This window comes from Anoplophora glabripennis, unplaced genomic scaffold (assembly GCF_000390285.2).
Source record: "Anoplophora glabripennis isolate ALB-LARVAE unplaced genomic scaffold, Agla_2.0 scaffold9, whole genome shotgun sequence".
Classification (NCBI taxonomy): Eukaryota; Metazoa; Arthropoda; class Insecta; order Coleoptera; family Cerambycidae; genus Anoplophora; species Anoplophora glabripennis.
In genome coordinates this window covers 2,108,293-2,124,861 of record NW_019416258.1, presented here as the reverse complement: position 1 = coordinate 2,124,861, position 16,569 = coordinate 2,108,293, and the positions used below count along the sequence as shown (strand labels likewise).

The window sequence follows — 16,569 nt, the reverse complement described above, 5'->3', positions numbered from 1 at the left end:
AATTTATGTCTGACGGATCGCAGTGGCTATGGACGAGGCACGCAGAACAAACAAATGACTGATTAATTTATTTCCTATAACAAACTATTTTAACAAAGAAATAATGTTTAGTGAGAACGAAAAATTTGAAGTTAATCGTTTATTTTACAAGAATAATAATAATGCGGGGGTAATAATTGGGGGTTGAGTAATATTTTTTTTGAAAGCTCTTACAATTCTCTTTGTAATAGACTTTAAATTTTATAATTCCGTCCAATACTTATTAAGAATTTTGATTTTAAAGCTGAACTTATGTGCAAACAATTAGTAACGGTAAAAATGTCAGTCATTCGAGTTAAGTACGCCAATGGTATAAATTTAGTATTTCTTGCGTTACATTGGTTTTTGGCGATTTGTTATCACTTTCGTAAAAAAAAACAATTGTAAAAAACAGAAGTGAATGCTATACACACACAATGAACGTAAAATTAGTGGATTCCAAATTATTTTCTAGTATTATTTGGAAGCGTTAGTTGGTAGTTTATTTAATTGTGTTTTTGAAAATTAAACACTGGTTTATTCAATTGCGGAAAGGGTAGATATCATTTCGCTTTACTTTATGAACAATAAATGTGCGAATAGAACAGCTCAGTTATTTAATGAATAACATCAACATCGACATGTCAGGAGGAAGTATGTTCTAGAGTTAGTGAAAAAATTTCAAGAGACAGGAAACGTAGCCAATAAAAAACGAGAAATTGAAAAACCTATAGTTAATGAAGTTGCAGTTTTGGGACAAGTTCATCTTGATTCTACATTAAGTACGAGGCAGCTGGCATCTGTGTCTGGGATCAATCGAACTAGCATACAAACCATTTTGAAGAAGAATAAATTCCATCCATACAAAATACATTTAGTCCAGGAACTTCATGAGGATGATTATGACCGCCGTTTGCAATTTTGCGAAATGACGAGTGAGAAAGCAGGGAACGATCCACAGTTCCTTTTTAACATCTGTTTTTCTGATGAATGCAGTTTTTTCTTGAACGGGACGGTAAATCGTCACAATTGCCGCTATTTGTCCGATTCAAATCCAAGAGTTTTTCACGAGGTGCATACACAGAAACCGGAAAAATTAAATGTATGGGCTGGAATTTTCGGTGACCGGCTGGTGGGTCCTTTTTTTCTACCTGGTAATTTGACTGGCCAAATATATTTGCAATTACTGGAAGACGCTTTTGACACTGCCTTAACTGATATTATTGAAATGTTCCAGAGTATGATGAAGATCATTTAATTTTTCAACAGGACACTGCTCCTCCGCATTATGCGTTAATTGTCCGTCAGTATTTGGACCAACGTTTTCTACGGAAGCATTGAGTGGCCTCCACGATCACCGGATGTATCGCCCTTGATTTCTTTTTGTGGGGACACCTAAAAAGTAAAATCTATAAAATACAGACAGCGTCGTTGGAAGATTTGCGTCAAAGAATCGTCGACAAATGCCGTCGAATCACTTCGGAAATGCTTCGCAATGTGCGCGAACGTTTCGAACAAAATCTTTATTCTTGTATGGAAGCGGGCGGTCATCAGCTTGAACATTTAATCAACTAAGTAGTAAGTAAGCAATTAAACATAATTTAAATTTTAAAATGTAAATTTTTTTCAAAGTATTGGGCGGAATTATAAAATTTAAAGTCTGTTGTAAAGAGAATTGTAAGAGCTTTCAAAAGAAATATTACTCAACCCCCAATGCCATTTAAATATTTTGGGGTGATGCTTGGGGGTGAAAGTGACGAAGTCAAAAATACCAGCAAAGAATGTCCCCCTTTAATCTAAAATCGACGGGTCTGAACGTTTTTCTACAATCTAGACGCAGTTCCTGAAAATGGCTGTTTCGTTTTCATTTGGCCACTCTGTATAGTGTTTCATTTAAAAAAAAATTTCTTTAATTTAGTGATTTCCATTATTCAATTGTTTTTTCTAATACTGTATTATAAAAATTCATAAAAACTTTTAAAATTTTTGTATTAAAAACTTTTTTGTAATTTCAATAATAAACTCACAATAAGTGGTCAGATTATAGTGACTAACCCTGTACATATAAAGTAATTTTTTAATTTATCCATCCGTATATACATTTTGGGAACCGCTATCGTTTGTGCATGCGCACCAACGAATCGCGAGTTTGCCAAGTCATGTGTTAAGAGAATTATTTAAAATAATACTTCAATTTCCTAGTTAAAGCAGCTTAATTCTAACTCTAATACACCGTAACGGATTCTAGTTTAAAAAATAGTAACTGATTTCGAAAGTATAATCTTTACCAACATTTTAACTTCACACTAAAGAAAACCATAAAAAATTATTTAGCAATCAAATTTATCTCAGTAAGCTAAATACTATCATAAAGTTGCTCTATCTAAAAAGCAAATATGTTAAACCTGTTAAACTAAAGTTGTCATAATCTTCCCATCCACATGGACACAACAAGTCACGAATAACGAATATTAAATTCACTAGTGCATAATGATTTTCAAAGCACTGTTTAAATATATATCTACTCCTACAGTAAATTTTCACTACCAAATTTTAATTAAAATTTAATAAGTTATGAAGTTTAAAATAGCTACTTAAAACTTCCAATTAAATTCATCCCATTTTGACTAAATTTTTTAGTACCCCGTATACTTCGTTGGAATCCTTCAGTTTCTTTTATATAAATTTACAGAAGCCTATAAATATGTCAATACCGAGTTACTGGGTAACAAGACATAAAAATCCCACGTTATATCCTTATATTGATGCCGCAGTTTTTGGTATATGAAACTTGTTTTATTACTGTGAGAAATTTTATTGAGGCTCTCATTTTTCAGGGTTTGTAAACAAGAACATCATATGAACAATAAAAAAGAGTTAATGAAATACATAAACAAGTAGTTAACTTATTATTGTTCCAAAATGTCAATTTGTGTAATAGATTGTAACAATTTTTAATCAATTAGTGACAATACTTTCCGGTGTAAGTTCATAGTGTGTGATAAATTATGAAAAATTAGAAAAAGTTAAAACATGCACTCGAACTCGGTATACAGGGTGTTTTCTAAATGTGAAATTACAATCTACTTAGAATTTTATTATATCTCGGTTCAATCCATTCACTTAGTTTTGTAGCAGAAAAACTAGACTAGAGATACGACACTGCGTATACCTGGCGACTTGTTATGACGTCACGTGGAGAGTAAATAACGATTTGCGGATATTGTCGGTGCCAAACTGAGGGGAAGTGTCGGTAATAATAGTATCCTGTTGGGTTTTGCGTCACGATTGTTGATAAGTATGTAAATTTCATATTTGTATTATTTATTAAACTATAAAACGTTTGCTTCCTGACAGTCTTAGTAACAGTGATTTCTTAACTGCATTGTTCCCTTCTTAATTGTACAAAAAAAACAACCAAAACATATCCTTTAATACGAATTACATAATTTATCTCAATTAGATTCTTTTGGAATATTTCCAAAACCAACTGCAACTCTTTTGGAAACTGATTAGAATTGTGCTTAGACCAATTAGAATTTTATTGCAACTTACTTACAGTTCTGTTAAAATCCCTTGAGGACCTAGCATCAGTTCAATTGAAACATTTTTTTCATTTAATTGAAAGCTTATTAAAAAAAATAGGATTATAATCTACTTAAAGTTTTATCGGATCTTTTGGTCACTAAGATCAATCCATTCGAAACGATTTTTGGAATTAATCTAATTGAAGCCTTATTAAAATCTTATAAGAGAATTATTAGCATAATTTCCAATATTTCTGAAACTGAAACTCTTGGAAACTAATTTAGAACCTATTGGAATTAGTCCAATTCAATTAGATCCAATTAGTATTGGGAGCAACTTAGAATCTTACTTACTACATAGAATCCTTTGAAATATCACTAGAATTAGTTCAACTGAACCTTTTTTTGTGATCTAATTGGAGGCTTATTGCAATATTATTAGAACATAAGTACTTCAAATGTTATTAAATCTTTTGGAAGATCACTGAGATCCACTCATGTGAAACATTTTTGTAATTAATCTAATTGCAGTCTTGTTAGAAACTAATAATAATTTTACGTTTACAGGATTTTTGACAACATGGCATGTTATTAATCTTTTTTTGTTTTTTATTGGTTTTAAGAAGTCAGATGGTGTGGATTTCATGGGCTAATGAGGTTATCAGTGCGTGAGTTTCATAAATTAGATAAAAATGAGTTTAAACTAGTGAATTTATCACGTGTTATAAGTTAAAATAAATACAGACAATATGACTGGTAGCGATCCTCCTGTTACGTGGAAACATGGAATTCTTCGCCGCACGTGGCAGGCGCACTTATTGGAGCCGTTGGGTGTCTGCCAGACGAAGCGGGAACAGGTAGTTGATTAACATGCCAGTGGCAGGAAGCTGTCAAGAAAAACTGAGAGATCACCGCAGAACCCGCAAGCCACTGCGAGAGAAGCTAAGCACAGAATGATGAGACGCATCGCATTCTCCCGTTTCGCTATTAATAGAAGGAATCAATAAACGCTCGACCCCGGCAGCGGGCTCAACTTTGTTACCCCTCCATCTATAGTGCTTAAATTTTACCACTATCAAGGCCGCAAAAGGGAAAGTAAATTTGAATTTTTTTCATCGTTTGTGTCTTTGTCAACTGCAGGGCAACGTTCCAACGGCTATTTTTAAAGCAGCTACTTTTATAGCTCTAAATAACCGATGTTTCATCTAACTTTCAACCGAATTACACTTACTTGACAACTTCGTTACCAAAAATTCAAGGTTTCGAATTCTATCGCTACTTAGTAAGTTCTTAATCGGTTTTTTGCCATACATCTTCATTAGTCAGGGATTTCTCACACTTAGAAACTTAATTGCACAAAGAACACCTTACCTTACCTTTCCAGTTTCTTTTACCAAAACATTCAATGAAAACGACCAAAACCTCTTAAACTGAACACCACTAAATGCATTCATTCATGGAGAAGGAAAGTAGTAATACTAGAAAGGAAAATTTGGAAGAAAGGACTCCCTAATAAAGCCAATTTAGTCTGGTAATGGGCGACTCCAAAACAAACAGAGGAGTGGAATACATATGGAATTAAGAAATGTTTAGAGTCCCCATAGTCTAGTCTAGAGGAATACACGCTTCAGACTTCCAAGCAGAAGCGAGATATTGAGAAGGTTGATGAGTTAGAGCAAGCTCATCGACAACCTTAATGTCTACTACTCTATTGTGGATGAAGGATAAGTCCTAAGAATGGTAGCAAGAAATTTCTTAAAGGAAGCATGCTAAGAACTTCTTAAGAGGACCATGGATGGAAGAAACTTCTGAACAGGAGCATGCTAAGAACTTCTTAAAAGAGCTATGGAAGAAGTTGATGACGAACCTAGCGAACCAACGTGAAAAAATAAAAAAGGTAAATTTTAACTAGAAATATTAAGTAACATCAAACAATCAATGTTATCTAATGAACAGAGATCAGTGTGTCAAAATAAATAGCTTTAATGAAACTACAACAGTATGTTATGGGGTTCCACAGGGCACTGTTTTACAACTTACAGTATTTATACTGTACAGGGTGATTCAGAACTTATCAACTTATTTTTTTGGATGTACAGGGGACTCTTACAAATACAATTTTGTAAAGAAAAAATCAAAAAGGGCAGTTCGAAAATGATTTAAAAATACACTGCACGGCACTGGAAACTGGTCCACTGTAAAACCTGACCACGCACAATGGGACCGGCATGGCGGCAAAGTGTAATAAAAACGGACAAGGAAATGAATAAACCTATTTTATATCAGGAAATTCAACTGCTTTTGCCGTTACTGTTATTATTAATTAATAAAATTTATTTGTGGTTTTAAATAATAAAATAATTTGACATACCTGATGTTTCTATACACGCAAGCCATTTTTGACACTAATTACTGAAAAACTGTTGTAAACACCACAGATAACAGGTAAACACTAATGCAACGACGATTGTAAAATCGGATTTCAGTATTCGGAGTCGCTGAGGCCACGTGGCTCTCCACGCGTATTTCGAATGACGCTAGAGACTACAGTTGTCCAAATATGTAATGGTTGAATGTACTACAACTTCAATAATTTTTTTCTCGGAAACTATAAGGTTTTTACAAATTTTTTTTTTAAGATATTGACTTCATTTCTCATGCTGCATCTATTCCCAAATTTTTTTGGATTAGTTGTGAATCACCCTGTATATAAATGATCTATTTACATTGGTGAAGTGATTAGATTTGCAGATCATAAGTATCATCTATTATTCTGGGGAGTATTGGGCAAACTTAAAACACACTGCACAAAATTACTTTAAGCATTTTTTTCTTCTAAATTCTTAACAGCTAGTTAATTATATTGAAGTAAACAACTAGTCTGCGGACTACAGCTTCGTCTAACTTTGACAAAATATTTTCTTGTCATAACAAATAACATATGTTCAAATCAGAGATAAAACATTCTAAACATAAAGGGTTCAAGCAGAGAACCCTGTGGATTTCCTGAGATCTGGACTGTTCGCGAAGACTTAATTTCTGAAACTTGGACACATTGAGATCTACCGGATAGATATGAAGTCGTAAGTTTCACCAAGCAAAACACAACATAATAGAATTCAATTTAGATAATAACTATTCGTCAAGATGGTCGAGTGCTTTCGAGAAATCCGTATAAACGGCATCTACCTGACCTCCTTTGTCAACGGTCTTATTGATGTACTGTGTTATACAGACCAAATTAATGACCGTTGATCGTACCTCTACAATGCCATATTATGCTGTTCAGGCAAAATAATATGTTTAATGTGAAATGACAAAAAGTAATGTAAGTCAGTGACATCATTTCTATTATTTACCGAATAAGATTGGTTTAAAATTTAAGAGATTCTGATTCTGAATGAACTTAAAGAACGGTGGAACGATATTTATTCTTTTCTTGGGAATTGCTTTAGGATGAACCAATCAAATAAAGTTTGTAAAATAAAGTAGGAAAGTTTGATTTTCTAAAATTGAGAACTGAGTTAAATAAAAGTCAATAAGTAGTATGATGGAGAACAGTACGCTCACACTTTATGTTAGAATAAATCAGAAATAGAAAAAAGTAGGTACTTGGTAGGAAGCAGTTAATCGTTAATAAAATTTCAAATAAAAATCATCCATCATTTCGTACGGACAAATTCACAGCCTTTTCTCTTTACATAAATCCAGATGCTCTCGGCACCTAATTATTTCAGTGCCCTGACATGAGCAAACTATTTGGGTAACTAAGCAACCCTCTGAGATAAATTTATACCGGAGTCACTGACCTACGGGTTAATTTTGCCACTCACACGTACCCCCGAACTTATATCATCCAAGTAAAGCATCTTTCAAATATCTGATTTATTGTTATCGAGTTAACTTGTGTTTTTGTAATGACCCTTGTAGGTATTGTATTCCTTGTTTTTAGGACACTTTGCATGTCTGAAAGACTCCAAAAGTTTTTATCTGCGGCATTACCTTGAAAAAATTGTTTACCCTCTCGTTCATTTTATGCTTTTCCCATTCCATTTTTCTAGATAAAAACAAATTTCCGGAAGATAAAGCGAAAGTAGGAATGAGGGTCAAATGTGAGGACTCTAATAGGAAGTTTGAAGGACATATAAGGATTTCGGTGTTTCGGCATTTCCTGCCAAGGTTTTATGAAGTTATTTTGACATTGTATTTCCGGATCGCGCCGCCAGATTTTAGTTTTCGGTGGTCACACTTCGCTTGATTCCTTTACAGATTAGGATATTTTCTAGATTGTCTTAAACAAAGTGAAGTCTGGAAAAATAATTCTGTTAACGTCAACAGCATAGCTTTTATTTAGATGGTATTTTACATAATCTTCTTTTATTAAACAAGAGGAATGAAGAAATTTAGAAAAAGTTTATACCGAGTGCCAAAAAAAGTGTAACAGTATTTGTGCATAGATAGGAAATAATACAAAGATCCAATACATTGTAAATTAAATTGACATACAATAAGTTACCATATACGAGGCCTATCCACAAAGTAAGAGTACTCAATTTTTTTTAAATCGAAACGGCAGTATACAGGATGTTAAAAAAAAGAGTGTAAAATATTTAAGGAGGTAATAGTATGAACCAAAATAAGCAGAAAAGTCGCAATAAATATGGGTCCGCAAAGTAACGGTTGCGGAGATACGGAATGTTTTATGTTTTTTAGCCCCTTTTTTATTTTGCAAAAACGTTGTGTATTTTCTTATAATAGTTGGTTGATGTTTAGTGAAATAAACAGTACGTATTTGACAGTTGTTCTCAGTGCACAAGTTTTCTTTCGCTATAGCTGGTTACTCTAACGCAGAATTAATAGACATGCATTTCATGTATGGTCGTGCTAATGGGAACGCCACCGAAGCGCGACGTCTTTATGTTGACGCTTATCCAAATCGCCAGATTCCTTCAGAACGCATGTTGGAAGAATTCACCAAAGATTGCGTGATACCGGTTCCTTGAGCAAACAGTGCCATTTATCCGGAAGACCAAGGTCGGTATCCACTCCTAGAGCAGAAGAAGAAATTCTAGCACTGGCAGAGCAGAATCCAGGTACGAGTGTGCGGAGAATATCAGCCGAGGTAGGAATTAGTGGTCCTCTTGTTTGGAGAATCCTTCACGAGCAACTGCTTTATCCATACCATGTGCAACGAGTACAGGCCTTAAATCCAATAAATGATCATCAAGCACGTTTGGTTTTTTGCCGCTGGTTTCTACGTCATGATGCTAAGACCCTCGTTTTTTTGCAAACATTCTTTTTACTGATGAGGCCGGGTTCACAAGAAATGGAGTGTTTAATTTTCACAATACGCATATTTGGGCCGACGAAAATCCTCATGCTCTAATAGAATCTGGACATCAGGCACGTTTTTCATTAAACATTGGGATGGGTATTGTAGGTGACAGGTTTCTAGGTCCTGTTGTTTTACCAAACCGATTAACAGGCGCTGCTTACCTCAACTTTCTGCAGAACACACTGTATGAGTTTTTGGAAGACATTCCTTTGAATCAAAGGCAACAAATTTGGTTCCAGCATGATGGTGCTCCAGCTCATTTTTCCATGGCCGTTAGAGAGCATTTACACCAAACTTTTCCACATAGATGGGTAGGAAGGGCCGGACCTGTTTTATGGCCTCCAAGATCGCCTGATCTGAACCCTCTAGATTTATTTGTTTGGGGATATTTGAAGACATTAGTGTATGGTACTCCTGTAAATAGCCTGGAAGAGCTGCAGCTACGGATTAATCAAAGGTGTCAAGAAATCCAAACCAAGGAGGGTGTTTTCGAAAGAGTTCGATTATCGTTGAAACGAAGATGTCGTGCCTGCTTGGAAATGGACGGAGGGCACTTTGAACATCTTCTGTAACTTTGTTTTTTGTTTGTTAAAAGCTTCCTTTGTCGGTTTATTCCTAATAAAATAAAATGTTTGAAAAACGAATAGTGGTCCATATCTCCGCAACCGTTACTTTGCGGACCCATGTTTATTAAGACTTTTCTGCTTATTTTGGTTCATACTATTACCTCCTGAAATATTTTACACTATTTTTTAACACCCTGTATTTATGAAAAATTTATATATTCAAACATTATTTTTCGTCTCTGGGGTGTAGTGGACCAACCACGTTTCGACGCTAGTCATAATACAGTCAAGGAATTGTTCTCCTTCCAATTTCAAGCAAGTTTTTCTCTTATAATTTCATGCAGAAGAGATCTAGAGATTTGTGCAAACACTCTATGTTCTCTCGTCCAAAGTCAATCGATGGTCGTCCCTAAGCATTTTTTCGATCTTGTACACCACCTCTTCAATCACGATTGAGGGACGCCCACTCATTTGTTCACCATGAACATTCGTTCTGCCAGCTTTATACTCCCTTTCCCTTTGAAAGAAGAAATCGGATTACGTTCCTCACCTCACAGCTGGTGGGATTCGGAATAACGCATTTCAACACGCCACTACAACAACAGTTCTCAACTGACTCAAACAAATGAGCGCTCCTTCTACTCCCAACACCTTGGCCTTGAATGTAATGTTGCCAACTTTGTCGAAGTACTTTTACTTTGTGGATATGTCTTGTATCACATCACATATCGCCCACTTCAAAAAGTTGTTAACGTCACAGGTGCAAAATCCTTAATAAAGAAAAAATAATTCAAATGCTTGTAAAACACCTCGTATAAAAGTATTTTCCAGTTTCTGGGTTACTTGAGCGGGCGTTCCATTTATCAATTTTAGTGGCATATAATTTTCAACCTAAAACTGTATTTGATTTTACCCCTTTTTTCGTGAAAGCTAAATACTGCTTAGCTGGATGTCGATAATAAATAAAGCTCCGCTGGATGATATGACCTGACGTTTTCGAATAACAACTTAGCAACGTCCTGACATTTTGATGAATAACTGATCTAACCTATTCGCTGGATTTGCGCTAATAGATGATCCAAAGTGCCAACACAAATGAAGCCATTTCGTAGAGGGTGGATTCTGCTGGTTTTATGCTTTTCTACCGAGAAATTTCTAACAGCGGATTAATATGTACTGAGGTGCTTTGAGGTTTACCTTTCGCACTTGCCGGGGTTTGAAACCCAAAGCGTAATGTAATTTTCGATTCCTTATATTTTATAAACAAATTATACTTTTTAGTAATTTATTAATTTATACTCGGATTGTCGCGCGACAAAACCGCGTATGTAGGAATGGTGTAAACTGACCTTTAGTTTTTTTAATTTTAAGTATATTTTTTATATAAACTTGTATCCTTGATGCCTTCCTTTTTGAGACACAGGATGTTGAAGTTTGAATAAAGTTATATCTATAATTATCTTGTGCCCAATGGAAGATACTGAAACGAAATTTTGTGTGCACAATACATGAATAAAATGACATTCAACGTGAGAAAATTAAGTCCCAGTTCAAGCCAGTGGCGTAGATATGATGTACGCTGGTTACATTTTTCTCGAAATATCTTTGCTTGCCCGGAAGATATTTAGGGACGTAATATTTTTTTAAAAAACATTAATATCGTATATTTCAAAAATAAAGGCTTCTAAATATCTCAAAAATAAAATACAGGGTGTCCCAATATTCTAATATTCCGGGTACGTGGAGCTACTATACAGGATGTTCCACAGTGACGAGATATTAGACATATTTCAGAGACTACTTCGATTTTAATTATGAAAATTTGGGCAATAGTGTTTTCGGGCATGCCCTTCTTAACTAAAATAATGACATCTACCTAACGCTTCCGGTTATACCGGAAATTGACGTCATCGTTATTTTAAATGGAACATCCTGTATATTATTACAATTTTGGATTCTACGTCAATTTTTAGGTGAAATAAAAAAGCACTGCCTAATTAAACTAAAACTCTAAACTTCCCTGTCATAATTTCAAAATGACTTAATTTCATACAGGGTGGTAAAAATTTAATGCCGAATTTAGTCAACTTTAAACCATCTTAACTTATTTTTTTTTAATGGAACACCCTGTATATTTTTGCGCAGCCTGATGAACAATTTTATTCTCTGATTTTTAAGGTATTTACTGTTTTTCGTGCATGCAGTCAACGGATATCGCATTATTAAATGCTAAATTCGGCATTAAATTTCTACCACCCTGTATGAAATTAAGTCATTTTGAAATTATGTTAGGGAAGTTTAGAGCTTTAGTTATGTCCCCTATAAATTTTATGGCTATAATTTTATTATTTTTGAATTAGGTAGTGCTTTTTTAATTCCGCAAACAAAGTAAACAGATTTAACAGAACTGTGAAAAATACCACAGTTTCTATTTAATTTTGCTCCATGCACCTTGTATAAGAAAATATTGTTCGATAAAAGAATTGCTGTGTACAGAAGCATAAAAAGTATTACATTCAGATCTGTTTACCTTTCGAAAGGTAATCGATTCGTAATCGGAACAGGTTAATTTATTTTTATCGTTGCCAACGGCTTTGCTGTATTTTCCACGTCACAAAAATAACCAGTTAACAAAAAAATTGTGGCTGGTATATACTTGCGTTTGTGTACAGTTACCACAATGTTTCATACAGAATTCATAAGATGAAATATTACTGCATGCAGGACACGTCAAATTCATTTTACCTCAAAACTTATTTTCCCCGTCTGTTTCTGTTTCATTGTGTTAAACACGTAGTGGGCGTAGTTAGTGGCATCTGGAACAACAGAAATGTAATATTAGCGATTTATTTATACGGGGCTGTCTCAAAATATTACAGAAATGTATTTTTTAATTGCTAATTCAAATGAAATCAAGCATTTTTCTAAAAATCTTTTCAAATTTTCTTTCAAAATTTCACTCTTAATTAATGAAAACTATTTAAGAAAAATCTTTGATTTTTGGTTTAGTTCTGGCAGTTAAAGCGTCAGCGATTGGAATGAGTAGAGTGGTGTGTACACGTTTCTTTGTATTTTCAAAAAGAATCGTTACGGAGTAGCAGTTTAGTCCATTTGTTTTAGTAGATATATTTAAGGTACCAAATAAATCGATCTTTGATGTACAGCTAAGGGATATATTTAGAAACACCTATAATGGAGTTTTTATCATCAAGGGCGATCTAAAATGATTTATCAGTAGACTAAGGGAAATGTTATTTCAATAAACGCAGAGTCATCGACTGATTTTAGGTTTTAACATTGGTATTGATAAAATAAAAGCATTGCTACATTACCACCAAATAAATCGAATTGCAACTAAATATTTTACCTTGGGGAGTGAAATATTCTACGCCATGTCAGAACGGATTTAATTGCTTGAAGAAATACATAAACACATTATTGGCCAACGAAGATTCCAACTCAATTGGTGTCTTGAGATTTATACACAATACTCTATAGTGTAGTACGAGATGATGTATTGAAATGTAAACTTCTACTACTGCTTCTTTTAAACAGAGCTTCTCGGCGTTCTTCGGAAAGATTTACTCCATTAATATTGAATAATGAGGTTCAACAGCTTACTCGTGCTCCTCTATTTTACGAAGAAAAATATTAAGTTAATTTTACCTACTTCTAGCTAAATCTGGTTCTTTGTTGGTGATATCCGATTTATTTTTTGCATTCGATTGTCTTTCATCCGCAAAGATGGTCGATATTTTCTTGAAAGGCAATTTTTCTGTTCGGTCTAAGAAAACTCTATTTTAACGCCCTTTGCGAACGTAAAGAGATGTCGAATAAAGTACATTTATCTACATTTCAATTGTGACTCACTCAAAGAACCAGCTATTGAAGGAAGATAAAATATGAGGTGGGGCGGGTGGATCATAATAGAATTTGTAATATAAATCACGTAAAGTCGATATAGACTCTTATGGTCATATAAATATTTTCTAATATCGGTTAGGAAAACATAGTTTTTTTATAATATTTGCTGTAAATATTGATCGTGTTTACTATAATTAATTCGTATGGGAAGATGTAGCAGCAATATTACAATGAAAAATTTGTTGCTCTCATTTTTGAAATTAAATGCGTTGTTGTTTATACAGGATGAAGTTTATTTTACTTTTTGAAATAATTTTAATTACTACTGAACTTCAGTTACGTTTGAATTAGGTGTAAATTGAATTCAGTAAGTGGATCCTTGTTGAAATTCGACAATAATCCATTGGAATGCAACTGGAAATGAACTGAAATCAAATGAAATTTTAATTAGAATTTTACTGAATTGCATTCTGATTATATTTTTCCTGAATCCTAGTTGGATTTTTATTGGAATAAAGCTCTAATATAAATCCGTTTAGAATTTTATTTCTAATTGAATGCAAATTATATTACAATTAAATGAATGAATGAATTCAATCGGATTCTTTTTAGACTAATTTCTTATTCCAACTAAGGTTGAATCATATTCCAATTAATTTCAATTAAACCTAATTGTAAGTGGATTGTTGTTTGGAATTGGAATCTGGTAATAATTCATTGGAATGCCATTGGAATATTCACCTTCACCTTAAATTTATCTTGAATTGCAGTTATATTATTACTGGGTTTCAATATAACAAATCTATTTAGAATTCAATTAATTCAATTAATTAAATTCTTATTCCAACGAAATCAAATTTCAAATGAATTCAAGTGGATTATTGTTGGATTGGAACTGGGATCTGACAATTAATCCAATGAAATGTAATTCTAACCGGATTTTTGCTGAATTCCAAAAGGATTTTAATCAAATCCTTGATTTTGATTTCAATAGAAATATAGCTCCAATACAAATCCATTTGGAATTCAATTTCTAATTGAATTCTTTTATAATTCAATATTTCAACTAAATTCGGTATATATTCTAATCAAATTTCAATTGAATTCAAGTGGAATATTGTTGGATTGAAAATGGGATCTGACAATCCAGTGGAATGCAGTCCTAACAGAATTTTTGCTGAATGCCAAAAGGATTTTAATCAAATCCTTGATTTGGATTTCAATTGGAATAAAGCTCCAATACAAATCCATTTGGAATTCAATTTCAAATTGAATTCATTTAGAATTCATTATTCAATTAAATTCTTATTTGAACTAAATTCGGTTTATATTCCAATGAAACTTCAATTGAATTCAAGTGGAATATTGTTGGATTGGAAATGGGATCTGACAATTAATCCAATGGAATGCTGTTCTAACAGAATTTTTGCTGAATTCCAAAAGGATTTTAATCAAATCCTTGATTTGGATTTCAATTGGAATAAAGCTCCATTAGAAATTAAATTCATTTAGAATTCAATATTCAATTAAATTCTTATTTGAACTAAATTCGGTTTATATTCCAATCAAATTTCAATTGAATTCAAGTGGAATATTGTTGGATTGGAAATGGGATCTGACAATTAATCCAATGGAATGCTGTTCTAACAGAATTTTTGCTGAATTCCAAAAGGAATTGAATTCATTTAGAATTCAATTTCCAATTAAATTCTTATTTCAACTAAATTCGGTTTATATTCCAATCAAATTTCAATTGAATTCAAGTGGAATATTGTTGGATTGAAACTGGAATCAAATCCAAATTGCATTTCAGTTGCATTTCTCCTTGCTTCCAATCCATATATTCAGTTGGATTCTGATAGGGTTCCAATAGAATTAGTCTTTTTTTTTTTTGTTTTAAGGGGAATAGCAGTATTAATACCTTAATTAACCAAGTACAAAGATTGTAAATTTAATTTGTATGTTACGGACATCCACACCGTTTGCTTCTGTAAAATATATTCTGTAGGGTTTTTGGAGCCTAAAGCTAGACTTGTGTATATGATAGGTATACGCCGCCGTATAATTGCGATAGCTTATTGTATTACCTTTGATCTTAACCCGTAATTAATAATTCAACAGATGGATTATAATCTGTTGTACTCAGATTGGGTTCTCTTTACCAATTTCAAAGTTTTATGAACAATTGGATATAAATCATTTGTAATTCCCATTTAAACTTTAAATTTAATTTTAAATGTCTTCTCGATAGAATGCACCTGATTCTCCTGAAAATCTTCGGTTTGTAGTTTCGAACTTGCATTAGTACGAGAGCTGTGAAACTTCTGCTTACAGGGTGGCCATTTTCTGTATCCTTGTACAAATAATTTTTTAAGATATAGAATTGATTGAATTAGTAAAGTTACATACGATTTTAATATCATTTTAAACACTGAGTATGTCTAAATTTCTAAACTATCCTGTAAAAAAAGGTTGTGTTTTTAATGTTAATTAATTTTTAAACTGGAAGATGATGAAAGCTTGGAATAAGATAGTTTTAGGTAGAATTTAAATTTTTCAATTTGATTGAAATGAAATTAATCGAACCATATAAGAACACAAAAAATAATCACCCCGTACAATAAAAAATTTAATAAGTGCTTGTTATATATCACTGGCATTCACTTATCCGTGCCTCTACTTGGTTCGCTTGAATTTGATAAAATTAATTTGTACATTAATAATTTAGGTAAGAACTCAGGGCCTGCTCTGATTTAGAAATATTAAATTGAATTTCAGGTGCCGTAAATTTCACGTTGGCTGTCAGGTGAGCCCCGGCTGGTGCTGGAAATGTCAAAGGTAAGTAAACTCCCACTATTCCAAACACGAGGTATTATTTTAAACGTTTCTCTACGGAATTAGTAAAACGATGCTTTAATTTATTTTTCCGCCGTTCTTAAGCTCAGCCCGTGTAATTTATTTAGAGCTTATTTCTGCGTAAAAGGCAGAACGGTTCGCTTGACAAAAATGAACGGTCCACGTGAAGCGGAAAACGAGAATACGAACGGTTCTCGTTATTCGAAAAACTTGTACTTATATGAAGTATTATTGGAGTCGTAGGAGGACTAATAACTTCGAAATTATAGTTTATTAATAGCAGGATAACAGCTACGAATTATTTGCGAGCTTAGTGCTCTGTAACATACAGCTATGTTCGTCATGTATATTGAAAATAGACATCGTTAATTCATGCTATAGTCACATAAAGCGCTATGTTCGA

The 16,569-nt window shown here is 33.3% G+C and overlaps 1 protein-coding gene across 1 annotated transcript in view; it reads right to left on the bottom strand.

Moving 5' to 3' along the window:
* The window catches only part of LOC108908876 (Kv channel-interacting protein 4-like), a 78,551-nt gene that overhangs the window by 12,208 nt on the left and 49,774 nt on the right, over positions 1-16,569 (bottom strand). The window contains exon 4 of the mRNA XM_018713041.1: positions 12,192-12,262. Within this exon, the coding sequence (XP_018568557.1) occupies positions 12,192-12,262 (71 nt within the window). The remainder of the gene's footprint in view (positions 1-12,191; positions 12,263-16,569) is intronic.